The following is a 15,000-nucleotide window of genomic DNA, read 5'->3' as shown; positions in this document are numbered from 1 at the left end:
CTATACACACACACACACACAGCTATACACACACACACACACACAGCTATACACACACACACACACACACACACACACACACACACACACACACACACACACACACACACACACACACACACACACCTCACAGTTGTTTTTCTGTACTGTAGGTGATCAGTAATAACAATCAGCACAGCGTGTCTTACACACTGTCGAGCGCTGAGACCGTGGTGGTGGAATATACAGATGACAATGAGACTGACATGTTTCAGGTATACACACACACACACACACACACACACACACACACACACACACACACAAATGTATATGTTGGTTTGACCTCTTATGTACACAAAAATTCAGCAAAAGTGTTTAACAAACTCTCTTGCTCCGTCTCTCTCTCTCTCTCTCTCCATCTCTCTCTCTCTCGCTCCGTCTCTCGCTCCGTCTCTCTCTCTCTCTCTCTCTCTCTCTCTCTCTGTATCTCTCTCTCTCTCTCTGTATCTTTCTCTCTCTCTCTCTCTCTCTCTCTCTCTCAGATCGGTAGATGCAGTGAGAGCCAAATTGACATTGTGGTGGCGAACCCACTGGGCCACTGTAAAGGACACTCGGGTTCCTTCCAGAGTACCATCTCTCGGTTTGCGTGTCGGATTGTGTGTGAGCGTGCTCCACCCTACACCGCCCGAGTGTACGCTGCCGGCTTCGACTGCTCCAGGAACATCTTTCTCGGAGTGCGTTTCCTCTCTCTTTCTCTCTCTCTCTCAAACCCCCCCCCCCACACACACACACACAAATGGGGATGAAAAATCTATATTAACTCTGTAGTTGCACTGAAGTGTAACATATACAGTATATATAAATATGTGTGTGTGTGTTTGCTTTGCAGGAGAAGGCGGCTAAGTGGCGTTCACCCGGCGGTCAGATGGACGGTTTGACCACTAACGGAATTCTGGTTATGCGGCCGAAAGGCGAGTTTACTGGCTCGTGTGAGCCTGGAGTGTGGAGAGAGATCTCGGTCTGTGGCAACGTTCACACACTCCGAATGACCAGAGCTGCTCAGAGCAAAGGCCAGCAGGTCGGTACACCATGTACACACAGACACGCAAACACACACACACACACACACCCAAAAAGTACACGCAAGATGGTCCAAGATGTTATTGAGGTCAAACTGCTTCTTCTGCATGTTTGTTTAAGGTTTGTGATGGATGTCTGTGTGTGTGTGTGTGTGTGTGTGTGTGTGTGTGTGTGTGTGTGTGTGTGTGTGTGTGTGTGAGTAAATTCTAAAAAAAAAACAACATTAGTCATGCTCTGAGGATTTTTCACTATGTATTGTTTCTGCACAAAGACATAAAGACATTTCTTAGTCACCGGAGCGGAGTTTTGTTTGACATGAACATGTATCTCGTTAATTAAACATGTTTTGATTCCTTCAGAGTCTTGAGCGTGCACGCGCTAGCAGGACTATTACGGTTCTCCTCCTATGATGTTGATGTGTGACGGTTTAAACAGGAAGTCAACCGGTTACACAAACATGAATAAAAACAGTGGATAAAGAGATAAAGAGGTGTGGATAATGAGACACAGGACAACGGAGAGGACGATTAAAAGATTAAAAACTCCATTTCTTCTTATATTCTATACTTCTGTATAGAATTGTGTACAAATTCTTCACAACGTCCGTTCCCTCAGCAGCTTCCCGCACTTCTCTTTCTTCGTCTTTTCTCGACTTCTCGTTTTTAAAGAGAAAACCTTATATATCCCGACTGTTAGAAAACGCAGGCACTGGAGACTCCTTTTGTAAATAAACACCTCCTTACAGAAAAATGTCACCACATCATCCATTTAACCCTCCCACACTCCCACCCCCGACACACAAACACACACTCACACTCGCACAGAAGGGTTAGTCGGGAATATGTTGCTGCCCCCTGCTGAAGCTGCAGAGTCAGTACAGGTGATCAGACTCCATATAACCGGTCATAGAAATCTCCCTCCATCTGTCTTTACATTTCTTATTCTCATTTTCTACCTCTTTTTGTCTCTGTGCAGGTGATGGATGAGTCTCAGGTGCTGTTGGATGGATCTCTGATCGATCTGTGTGGTGTGACCCTGCTCTGGCGCTCTGCAGCGGCGCTCTCGCGCTCTCCGGGACCAGAACACTTGGAGGAGCTGCGGGTGAAGCTGAATGCTGCACGTCCACATTGTCCTGTCCTGCTGCACACGCTGGCCTTCCCCAGTCTGGACAAAACTGAATGCCATCAGCCGCAGCAACCCTGGGCCTACCTGTACTGTGGCCACGTGCACGGCTTCCACCCGTGGCGGGGCAGAGGGACGGCCATCAAGCACGAGGAAGAGAAGGAGGAGAATGAAGAGGATTTTGTGAAGGGAGCAAGGGAAAGTGACAAGGACAGGGAGTGCCCTCTGTGTCGGGCTCGAGGCCTGTATGTGGCGTTGACGCTGGGTCGTGAGTCGCGGCTCTGTGTGGACACAGGCCCTCCATCTTATGCCTTTGTGCCATGTGGTCACGTCTGCTCAGAGGCCACTGTAGTGTACTGGAGTAAAACTCCGCTGCCCTGCGGTGCCAGTTCTTTTTACCCAGCTTGCCCCTTCTGCATGAAGCAGCTAGCACGAGACAGACCCTACGTCAGGCTCATCTTTCAGGGAGCGCCAGACTGAGCGCCCATGTATGTGATATGAATTTGGACAGCGTTCTTCACTGCCTGACCGACTGCTGCTCAAATCTGAATGGTATCGCTCTCACTGCTTCTCTGGCCCTGTCTTATTTTGCTTCAGGAAGTCATAAACCCTTAACATGAAACAGCACTTTCCATTCCAAAAGACAACATTAACGTGTCGCTGCTGTAGACAGACTGCACTGTTAACACAGGAGTGTGTAAATGTTTATTTATCTATCAATATAAATATAAGTAAGCGGCCAAGTATTTATCTACTGACCAATACCAAGTCCTGCCGAACTACACATGGTCCAGCTTCTGAAAAATTAGCGAGATGAACACTGCTGATGTCATCCATACAAAATGACCCTCGAGGTTCAGAAACTTGAGGTTCATCATGTGTTTTAGAATGATAAAAGCTAACAGCTAATCAACCTAGCCATTGGACTATTTATTTATGACGATCTTAATGTAAGATTAGCCTTCTATTTTACGATATGATTAGTTAGCTGGCTAATTGGAGTTACTCCAATGTAACGTTAGCTAGCTTAACTCTCAGTCTGATTGTTGTTGCTCTCTTGCTAACATCCTTCTTCTATTTCAGCTAACATTTTAATAACTAGGTTGTATCTGTCCAAGGAAAATTATGAGGCAATGGTGGCTAGCAGAGCCGCCAATCACATAAGCCAGGGCTTGCAATTGGTCAAATGTGTGTATATATATATATATATATATATATATATATATATATATATATATATATATATATATATATATAAAATACATTTTGTTTGGACTCACTAAATATTCAGCACTGAGTGATATACAGGTACAAATTACAGCCACATGGTAAGGCTTTGACTGTTAAAGTGAAAAATTGCTGATGAAGGGTGTGTCGAGTGAAATGTACAGTTTCTTAAATCTTCTGTGGCATTTACTCAAACTGTACAGACACTTCAGTAGACCTGGTCATCACGGTATTGTGTTTGGTTCATTACTACACTCTGTAAAAGGCACTTACTGCTTAAAAATTCAACAATCTGTACCTTTGGTGCTTGGACCCTGTCATCGCTGCTTGCAATTATCTTATTTCGTCTTGTTGCAGTTTATCGTTTTTTGGTTGTTTTTTTTTTTCATTCCAAAGTATGACATGACTCTGAACTTTTCTATGTTTAATATTAACTATGCTGAAACACACTACAGCCTAACTATTTTACATTTTTGACTCTGGGGCATTTTTAAAAAAATAAAGTTTAATGGTAAAAACCTGTGTTTTTGTTGGAGGTGTAAGAGATTCATTAACACATATGGGGTCTAATGATAGTCTACACTTCACATTTTTCTAATAAGTAAATATATTAGCATATTAGTTATACTCTACTATAATATTGCTAATCATTAGCATTTTTAGCATTTAGCATTTTTAAATTAAATCATTTACTTAGAGGAAAGAACGTAAGCTTGGTAAGTTAATGCCAGGCACCAAATCTGGGAAAATTAAACCCCGGAACCTTCAATTTTTAACCCAGTAAAAGTATCAAAAAATGTTACGGATCAAAAATTAAGCCTTAGAAACCGAGATCTTTAACCTGGGAACCTTACAGTGCATCCAGAAAGTATTCACACCTCTTCAATTTTTACACATTTTGGTATGTTTTAGTCTTATTCCAAACTGGATTTAATTCAGTACTTTCCTCAAAATTCTACAAACAATACCCTATAATAAGAACGTGATAAAAGTTTGTTTGGAATCTTTGCAAAGTTATTAGAAATAATAAATAAATAAATAAAAATCACAAGCCTTCTTCAGCATCTTCAATCACAGCCTCAAGTCTTTTTGAGTATGATGCTACAAGCTTGGCACACATCCCCCCCCCCCCTAGTTTCTCCCGTTGTTCATGGCAAAGGCTGTGAATAATTATGTTGGCTTGTAAGAGCTTTATAAGCTTATTATTATTATTATTTAATTAATTTATCAAGAGTAATTCCTCCTGGAGCTTCACTCGACACCACGTGACGTCACGTGCAGTCACGCCCCCAAAATAAGGAATCAAAATATTAAGACTACATGGACATGTGACATATTAAGACGCTCAGCACAGTAAGTGAAACTGCGTCACGTGTATTCTCCTGATGTTACGTGACGTCACGTGCAGCCCCGCACCCTAAACAAGCAAAATTAATTAATTAAATAATAAAAAAAAAATTCCACAACATTGACATGTGACATATCAAAACACTCAAGCCAATGCGGGGAAGTGCGTCAGGGGAGTTAAGATGATGTCGCATGCTCGTATCCACTCGCCTCCAAAAGTATTGGCACCCTAAGGTGCTGTAAGGTTAAGGCTGTAACATAAAGAACTAAGATGTTTTAGCCTGGAATATTTACAAGAAGGAATTTCAGACCAATAATTTAAAGTTAGGAAAATAAACTCAGAACTCTTAATGTAAAAAGCTTAGCCCAGAAACTTAACAAGCCAATAAACTAAGCCTAGGACTTAATTCTGGATGATTTAGTTACAACTATTTATGTAGAGAATCAGTTAAAACATAAGACCAGTGTGTGGTTCTGGAGGCTATACAGAAAGCTCTCATTCCTTTATATCAATATTAAAAGCAAAAACCCCAGAAGAAGCGGTTAAATTTGCTCGACTGCGTTTGATGACCGCTAGATGGCAGCAGTGACGCTTAGAGAAGCGCGCTGTGCATAATGCATAGATATCCATCTACACCTAGATGTCGCCTTGGGGTTCTTAAAAATGCGTCAAAACCGCCGCCATCTTGGAACAGGGGTCTTGTACTTCAAATTCATGGACGATGCCGGACATTTTTGCTGCGTTTGGATGTTCAAATGAACAAAATATAAAAAACAGACAGCAAGGGATTACATTTCACAAATGAGAATGTGTTTTATGATATCGAATGTTACGAAATTGTATTTCTGGTTACGGTGGTTTGTTTCAGTCCTTGGTTAACGACCGCAGCTAATCCATGCTAGTTGCCCATTAGTTTTTGACAGTCAGGAAAACTTTTAAGTAAAGTTGGCCACATATTCACAGATTCGAGTTTCCCCGACACCTTTTTTAACGTGTTGCAATATCGTGTTGTATCTGTCAACGCAACTAATTGTAGGCTGTTTATAACTTACAAACAAATTTATAAACAAAATGTAAACCATGTAAATTTTAACGTTTAATGACAGCCTTATGTTTTATATTTCTATTAACGTAAAGTTACAGTTGGTTTTAAAATACAATTTGAATTTTTTGTAAGAAATAGGAAATGTTTTAAAAAAAAATTATTATTTGTATAGCAATTTAAAATGGCTTTAATTGTAATAGCATTACACCAAAATATTGGTTACAGTTTGATCTAGAAAAATCATCGATTTACAGCATTTACTAAATAAAACTAATACAACATATTGGCTTTTAGTGTAATTACAAGATCTCACTAGCAACTTCAGTTGTTAAACGACAGAAGAACACTTTTGGAGCAGTGCCCAGCTATAGTCTTTTTCGATCTGGTGCACTCTTAGTTTTGTGTACTGTGAAAGTTTTCGGAGGAACTGCATCGTCCAGAATGTGATTTGTGGTATAGTTTTCATTTGTCAACATCTCACAGACAGGATGTTGGAGGAGCATTCTGACCGCATCCAGGCAGAGTGAGAGAGTAATAAAGGCTCTTTTGGTCTGACCAGGAACTTCTGAAGCAACATTTCCTGTAGCATCAAGGTACAGGGTCAGTGGTCTTCTTGCTTAGATGTTGCACAATGTGCACATGTGTACGCTGAAGGGGTCCACTTGAGAGTTCTGTATGTACCCAGGCACTTTGTGAAATTTTGGTGTCACGTTTCTTCATGATATTTCGAGTGAGGTACTGTACATCTTCATGAACATGTCATCATGAATTTTTTTGCTAATCACTTTTAGAACATTTTTGTTCAGACTTCGCATCATGTTTCAAGAAATTAGTTCAGGAATGTTTTTTGTTTTTTTTTTAAAGTTTGCTGTGAGAGAATTGGCTAACTCCTTTGTCTAGGGCTCTTGCAATTCTCCCTCTTCTTTGTGTATCAATCTTCATTCACTTTTTTAGTGTGCAATTTTTCCTTTTTGTAGCACAAAGATCTTAACTGGGTCGTTTCCCACTGGCTCCTTTTTCCTTTTAAAGTAGTATTTTGCACTGCAGGAAGGGGACGTACAAACTGCTGTAATGTTTAAATACGGACTATTGACTTTCCGGCTGTTAGGAGTTTTAATATGCTGGCTCCTGAAGGAAAGGGTACAACAGGGATTTTTCTTTTTGAAACTGTTGTGAAATACATGGGTCCACGGTTTTCTCAGTTTTGTAGAACCGTGCAGTGGAACAACTGTTTGCCAGTTCTCTCTGTTCACTGTTATTATGAACCTTTTTGAACACCCTGGCATCCTTAACCATTGTTTTTTGTCCCCTCGTTTTCCATGTTCAGTTTGCACTCCACTCTGCAATGAGACATTCTCTTGTTCATCTTCTCCATCACTTTGGTCTAATACTACCTCAACATATGTGAAGGCTTCCTCCACTTCATCTGTATTCTGATGTTCATATTCTCCATCACTTTGGTCAGATACTAACTCAACATCAGTGATGTCTTCCTCCACTTGAACTATATTCTGAAGTGACACATCCTGCTGCTCATCTTCTCCATCACTTTGGTCTGATTTTACCTCAACATATGTGATGGCTTCTTCCACTTGATCTATATGCTGCAGTGACACATCCTGTTGTTCGTCTTCTGTAACCCATCTTTCTTCGTCATTTTTTTCTGTCTTGAACACCGACGGCTCCTCAGTCTTACAATCAGTTGCTTTATTATTCATTGCCTGAGGAGCATCTGTCTGTTGTCCAGTAACCAATTCCCTTACTCGGTTTCGGTTTGTGGTCCACATCACCCACAGCCATTGACGGTTTTTCTTAAGATCTTGACCAAACAGACTGAGAGAGAGTTTAGACCAGATATTTGAAGAGTAACTTGTGTCCGTCTTTGAAATGTTAAACCTCTTCATTGTTCCGACCAAAGCATCGATGCCACCAACCATCGCACACAAGTCTTTCCTCTGTATTTTCTGTCCTTTTTTAACTCTTCCCATTTTGAGTCGGATTTTCTCTCTGAAAAAAAAAAGGGAACAGACAAATCTTTAAACCTTTTGTCAAGATACATTCAGTTTGTGCGATAAAATCTTTATGCAATAAGAAACATAGGCACTATATATGTAAAGCCACAGTTCACACTTTAAACAAACACATTGTTTTTCACTCTACTTGTGTTTTATATTTCCTTTTTTGTATTGATGATTTCTATTGATGGTTTATATCACATCAAGTAATTATTTAAAAAAAAATTAGCGCTTAAAATATCAGAATTACTTTGTCATTTAGTGCAGTTATTTATAGATTAATACATCAAATAGCAAATTAACAACCTTTAAATGCCTATTTTTATTGTTCAATCAATTAAATCATCGTTAACATGTTAAGAACCCGCAAATGACATTCAAATAAACTTACCCTTTAAATAGAACATTCACACTCCCTCATGAATTGATTAAACATTTTATTTTTGTATTATTTTATCAAACTAAATTAACAGTAGCTGGAACTGCCCCATGTAAATAGGCTACATATATAGAGCACATCAAATCAATATCCCTAATATATAATTTGACTAATATTTAAAGACATGATAGGTTCAGTCTGAACAGCTATATAGGAATGATTACCAGAGATGGGGGACTTGAGTCATATGACATGACTCGCGTCAGACTTAAGTCGCAAATTTGAGACTTGAGACTTGCTTGACAAATATTAAAAAAAGACTCGACTTGACATTCATGACTTGAGACTTACTTGTAACTTGCACATGTGTGACTTACTCACACCTAGGGTTGCAAAGGGGCAGAAAGTTTCCGGTAAATTCCGGGAACTTAATCGGGGGAATTTTGGAAATATTCCAAATTGGAAACTTTCTTGGAATTTATGGAAATTTTCGGGAATTTATGGGAATGTAGGAAAATGTATATAAACTATATTATACAAACATTAAAAGACATGCATGTAAGGTAATACAAATTTTAAAAAATGTTGTCTTGACTGATTTAATTGTAAATAGAATTTTAATTGATTCTTTCTTTAAGTAACACAAAAGCATAATAAACATTATTATGCTTGTAATAAACATCATAAACTTAATAATTGTAATAAACATATTTCCCTATGATTGCTGTAAAATGAAAGCATCCCCCCACTCTTAATCTTCCAAAAAAGTCCCAATCAAAATGTAAAATGAAGCATTTTAAAACACACACACACCCCTTGATATATGGGAGATTTATTTTTTATTTCAGGGGGAAGTGAGTGTGTGGGGGGTCATCAAATAATCTGTGCATGTAGTAAGACTCCTAATTTAGTCAGTAAGGTAGTTATTAAGTTTAGGTATTGGGTACAATTAAGAATGTAGAATAAGGTCATGCAGAATAAGGCATTAATATGTGCTTAATAAGTACTAATGAATAGCCAATATTCTATTAATATTCATGCTAATAAGCAACTAGTTAAATAACCCTAAAATAAAAGTGTTACTGTGCATGTTTTGGAAGAATGCAAGTACCTGCAGGGGGTTTGGCCTCAATGGCCTTCCAGTAAGCAGTGTGCAAGTGACCGAGGAACGCAGGGTACAAATTCACCTTAAATTCCATTAAATCTTGTTGTTTTAAACTTTTTTTTTAAATTCCCAGTTTATTCCCACATATTCCTGTTAACTCACGAACCCTACTGCCACCTCTGATTATTACTAAACTAAACCAAAGGCTACAGTTAAAATATTATTATAAACAAAACAAAACATACTTACATGCAGGATTAACAATGGGACTTGACCAGAAGATAAAATGTCAGACGACTCCAAATGCCTGAGGAGATTATTTCCCGACCGTACTGTAGTTTTTTTTTTGTAGCCTTTTTTACACCTGGTCACGTACTTCCGTTACATCAGGCCACGTGGACGCGTCTCGGCTAATCGAATATCGATTCGATCTTTCTGTTCCCGCCCAAAATGCTAAAACATTTTACCTCATATCCGGGGTAGTTGAAACGGAACACGCTTTTGGTGTATGCGGTTTTCAGAACGCGATCAAAAAGAAGACGAAAAAACACGTGTTACGACGTTAATGCTACAAAAAACAGCGTTTACTGTCCGTCACTTGTGAGCCACTTGTGAGCGACGTACTTCCGTTTGGGAGGAGTTTAGTACTGACGTAATGTGGCTCGGACTATTGTTCTTGATGCAATTCCTAATTTCAAGTTATACAGTAATCTTCTGGAGAAAGTAAAAAAAAAAAAAAAAAAGCTCAGAAAACGTGATATTTTACAAGAATTCAAGTTTTTGTAACTTTTTCCTTTCTTTTCCTTTCCTTTCTGGTAGCCAATGTGACTGATACCTCTTGTTGTATGGCATTGAACAAAAAATGTGTATTTATGTTTTGTCTTTTTTGCAATAATAATAAAAATAAAAAAAAATTGAGAAAATTAAAAAAAAAAAAAAGATGCAATTCCTAATTTTGTATTTCTTTTAAAGAATTCTAGTTCATTGCAAATTAATATAGATGACTTTTGTGGTGGTTTAAACATCAGCAATGTTAATATCTTGAAACAAAAGTGTAGCAATAATATTATAAGATATCGTATCATATCATCGTATCTACTCAAGACTTTTTTTTTGGAAAGATGTGGAAAATTATATTATATCCATAAACAATGTCCAATAGGTCCCCTAGAAGGCCTGGTCAGATTAGCTTGGTCAGGAGATACATGAGGTAATTTTGAGCCAATGATCGATGATGTTTTGCTTTTACATATCTTCTGTTTTCTTGAGTTCTGTCTATTAAACCTTGATGTAATCAATGATCTTGGCCCTTCATCCCTCATGCTACATGTGGAGTGTTGGGTCCTGCTGCACAGCTGAGCACAATAAATTGTGTAACCTTTTTACTCTTGCTCGTGTCTACCAGTGTTATACTTTATTCTTTAAATCTCTCGAACCTCAGAACTTCCACAACAGTAGAAAATTGAGTTGTGTGGTAGAAATCGGTGTATTTGATGTCTTTTTTTTATTATTATTATTATTTTGAGAGAGATCATTTGGAAAGTAATGACCGATATACACAAAACAAAGTGGGCTCTTTGTAAACTAAATCTGTCCCATTTTATGAATGAGTTCAAGTTATACAGTACTCCTTTGGAAAAAGTAAAAAAACAAAAACAAAAAGCTCAGAAAACAGGTAATATTTTAAAAGAATTAAATTTTTTGTATTTTTTTCCTTTCTTCTCTGGTAACCTATGTGAGTGATACCTCTTGTTCATGTGGCATTGAACAAAATGTGTATTTTGTGTTTGATTTTTTTTAAATTACACCAGTCCAGTTTCAAGTGGTTTGTGCGATAGATTTATATCCGTCTCAAAAACATTTCGGAGGGCATTTAGACCCAGTCTTTTTACGATCGGATAGCTATTCGATCACAGAAAACGTATGAAGTGACCAGGTGTAAAAAGCCCCATAGTCACCCCCTGCAACCGTGGCAGTAGCCACGAGACAACCATGCAAAATCCAGAAAAAAAAGTTTTTCTGCATGTATGAAGAAATTACCCAGAATCAACATTATATTAATGAAAAGTATACAAAAAATGTACGTGGAATGTATTGAAATGTATTTAATTTCAGTTTTACTTTTTTTTTTATATAATTTTAAAGGGGCTGTAATCCAGTAACATCCACATTACTAAAGGGATCACTTTGAATTATGATGTCATTTATTTAATTTAAACATTACGTAGCAATTGGTGATTCTTGAACTCTGGCTGACTGCTGAAACGTTCTAATCTACATTTCTGCTGATAAGGGACATAGCTGTAAGAATTAAAAAATGTGAGTGATAATAAATAAAACAATGATGTGTCTAGCAAATGGCTGGGCTACAGCTTGTTGTCTAGCTGATTGTCTTTAAATGTTAATTATGTGTCACGTACACTTGGCTTGGTATTGTTACAATTGTTATCAACCAAATGCTCACTTTAAATGGTAATCATGGTCACTTAGACCCTTTGTTCGTGGCGATCCCTGATGTCCTGCTGCCGCTCCCATACTAACGATCAAATCAAGTTTATACGTTTAGAGTCCTAAACGTATTACCTTATGATACTACTTTTAGATGTGTATGGAGTGGAATTTGGGTGCAGTTATCTGTAATTTCTTACATAGCCCTGGCAGAATAGGCAAAAAATTGAACTTTATTTTTATTTTGGAAAATCATGAATAAACTATTTCACATAATAGATAGAGAAAAAACTCCAAAATGTCCCTTGTTTGTTCTGAACAGTTACACTACACTCTGTTCTTCTGAATAATCCTCCAGGTCTCAGATGTTCCAGTATTTTCTTCTTCTGTCCAGCAGACTGTATGATTTTGAGATCCATCTTTTCACAAAGAGCAAAATTAAGGGACATAAACACTTAAATATTACAAACGGTAAAACATTTACAGATGCTCAAGAAGGAAAGTATTCTAACGTATTTAGATTAAGTTACAGAACTGGTGTAAGGTAATGAAGCACGTTGCAAATAGCTATTTAAAACATATATTATGTAATCTGTAGTAAAAAACAGTTTTAAAATATCCTTATAAACACTGTCAAAATGACAGATTTCCCATCAGATTATATACAATACAGATTATATACAAGAAATACAATAAAATATACATTTAAAAAATCTTCAGTCAAGGCAATATCAGCGATGGAGGCAATGTCAGTGATGGTGGTGCAGGAGAAGCTCTTCGGCTGCAAAGCATCTCTGATTCTCTTTATGTTCCAGCGTTTTATAAACGATCTGACTTCTTGAGAACATCTTCTTTGGAATTTCTCTGATTTCTCAGTCTAAAGTCTCAGGCTTTTGTTCCGGGACTCTTTCTCTTTTGCATGCTCCTAATACAATCTTAAAACAACCAGTTGTATTGTCTTTCTTTAATAAACAGTTATCTTATTAAACACTTTTACAGAAACATAGTTGTTTTGTCGTTCTTAATAAAAATTGTTACATTCTTTATTAAATGCTTAACAAAACCAGTTGTCTCTTTTTGTCTTTTCTTGTACGCTTTAATAAATTTGTTACACCAGTTGTGTACCAGATAAGCTATGTTTTTTTTTATCTTGTGGGGAAAATAATTTTAGGACACTGTTTTATTTCAAGTATACTTTTTGTATCATGCTGAAGCCAAATCGAGTTACAACACTAGTTAAGTTCCAACTTTACATTAGTCTTGTGGTTCCTGTATCTCATTATTATGAAAGGAAAGGGCAAGGTAACTCAGGATATCATCTGTCCCTTTGTGACATATGTTCCATTGTTTAAGGTGGCCACTGGTTTCAAAGTCTGAGTCAAGAATGAATGCCAAGCATTAGCGGTGAACTCATTTTTATGATAACGAAGTGGTCTGAGAAAGATTAATGTTAATGGGATTAAGCCTGGGTGAAATTCCAGAATCTGGTATAGGGCTGTTATATCTTTTCATGCTTTGATTGTCACCTGAGTGTTTTGTCTCTATCTGATGGGTTTTCCCCCTAAATTGTGTATAATTACAATGTATTACAACTTTAAGTCAGACTTGATGGCTGCAGCGCCTGTGCTAGTATGCTCTGACTTAAAGACTCCTGTTCATTGTGTATCTACAATAAAGACTATTGGACAAGGATATCCAAGTCTCCTGGTCTTCTCAGGAAATGTTTACAACTGTCAACAAATCACAGTCGTGTTTGTACGTACTATTACTCTTATAACTCACTTATCTCAATAATAATCTCAGTTGTGTTCTCATTATTATTCTTGATAAGCAGAAGAGGTACAACTAGCACTAGAAAAGTTCCCTAATTTCCTAACAAAGCAGGATGTGACTGATAACAACAGTGTACACATGAGCAATTTGTCTCGGGGCTTGTTGAAAAAGTACACACACATAAAGGCAATAAAAATGGAATATCAATCAATAACAATACAAGTAAGTAAGCAATACAATAGAGTACTACAGATATAGTAAAAAGAGACAGGATCGTATATGTAGAGATGTGATATTTACAGATGTACAGTTATGTGCAAATGGAAGTGAATGTGCTACGTGTTATATACAGTTTACTTTACTTCATTTACTTGTCACATCTTAATTTAATCATGTTAAATTGTTTTAATTAAACAAGTTGAGACTGCATGAACTATCAGGACATCAGTGACGTGTGAGCTGAATCTGGTGACAGTACATTGTATTACAGTGAAGTTATCGAGTATAATTTCCATGATGAAAATTCGTAAAAATTATACAAAAAGATGACATATAAATTATACTAGTTACCCATTAGTTATTGACAGTTAGAAAAACCGACAATGTTCGTAGATTCCGGAGCTCTTAATGAGGACATTAAAAATTGACCCATGCTTTTTTTGCTTAAAGGTGAAAAGACCCAACTTTATGTATGTTCTGTAAGATTGCCTTATCTGTCAATCATATTTTATTAGATTGTCCTGGACTTAACACAAGCAGAATGCTCTTTTATCAAGTTACTTCACTTGAGGACATATTTAATGACATTATGCCTGAAAAGGTTTTGGATTTACTTAAAATAAAAAAATGTATAATATGAATTGCTGTTTATATTTGTTTTGTCTTTATTGTATTCATATGATATTTGTGTTTTTGTAATTGAATTTGCCATGAAAATAGCTTTGATTGCTGACATGGTATATGACAAGGCAGTCGTGGCCTAATGGTTAGAGAGTCTGATTCGAAACCCAAAGGTTGTGGGTTCAAGTCTCGGGCCGGCCATGACTGAGGTGCCCTTGAGCAAGGCACCGAACCCCCCACCTGCTCCCCGGGTGCCACAGCATAAATGGCTGCCCACTGCTCCGGGTGCGTGTTCACGGTGTGTGTGTGTGTGTGTGTGTGTGTGTGTGTGTGTGTGTGTGTGTGTGTGTGTGTGTGTGTGTGTGTGTGTGTGTGTGTGTGTGTGTGTGCACTTCAGATGGGTTAAATGCAGAGAACAAATTCTGAGTATGGGTCACCGTACTTAGCCGTATGTCACGTCACTTAATAATCTGAATCTGTTTGTAGATTCCCAAGTGATAAACAGAGATGTCGGGCTAAGGAAAGTCTAAAGGAAGAAAGCAAAAAATGGACAAAACCAAAAATGGACCAGCTCCCTCTTACCTCAAAGCCCTCATCATTCCTCGCACTGCACCCCGCACCCTCCGATCTACCAGC

The 15,000-nt window shown here is 37.7% G+C and overlaps 2 protein-coding genes across 2 annotated transcripts in view; one reads left to right on the top strand and one right to left on the bottom strand.

Moving 5' to 3' along the window:
* The window catches only part of peli1a (pellino E3 ubiquitin protein ligase 1a), a 12,534-nt gene extending 8,601 nt beyond the window's left edge, over window positions 1-3,933 (top strand). Inside the window, exons 4-7 of the mRNA XM_047803563.1 lie at window positions 153-254; window positions 525-716; window positions 872-1,060; window positions 2,038-3,933. Coding sequence (XP_047659519.1) covers window positions 153-254; window positions 525-716; window positions 872-1,060; window positions 2,038-2,664 — 1,110 coding nt within the window. The 3' untranslated portion in view covers window positions 2,665-3,933. The remainder of the gene's footprint in view (window positions 1-152; window positions 255-524; window positions 717-871; window positions 1,061-2,037) is intronic.
* A 1,909-nt stretch (window positions 3,934-5,842) lies between these two features.
* On the bottom strand, window positions 5,843-9,936 carry LOC113636339. Its single transcript, XM_027136382.2, has 2 exons — window positions 9,553-9,936; window positions 5,843-7,811 (listed from the first exon to the last, which is right to left on the bottom strand). Exon 2 carries the CDS (start codon window positions 7,790-7,792, stop codon window positions 6,755-6,757), a length of 1,038 nt encoding a protein of 345 aa, XP_026992183.1. The 5' UTR covers window positions 7,793-7,811; window positions 9,553-9,936; the 3' UTR covers window positions 5,843-6,754.
* Window positions 9,937-15,000: the final 5,064 nt, after the last annotated feature.

Source organism: Tachysurus fulvidraco, chromosome 18, assembly GCF_022655615.1.
Source record: "Tachysurus fulvidraco isolate hzauxx_2018 chromosome 18, HZAU_PFXX_2.0, whole genome shotgun sequence".
NCBI classification, from domain to species: Eukaryota; Metazoa; Chordata; class Actinopteri; order Siluriformes; family Bagridae; genus Tachysurus; species Tachysurus fulvidraco.
The sequence above is the reverse complement of the archived record's forward strand: the minus strand, read 5'-3'. Positions and strand labels throughout refer to the sequence as shown.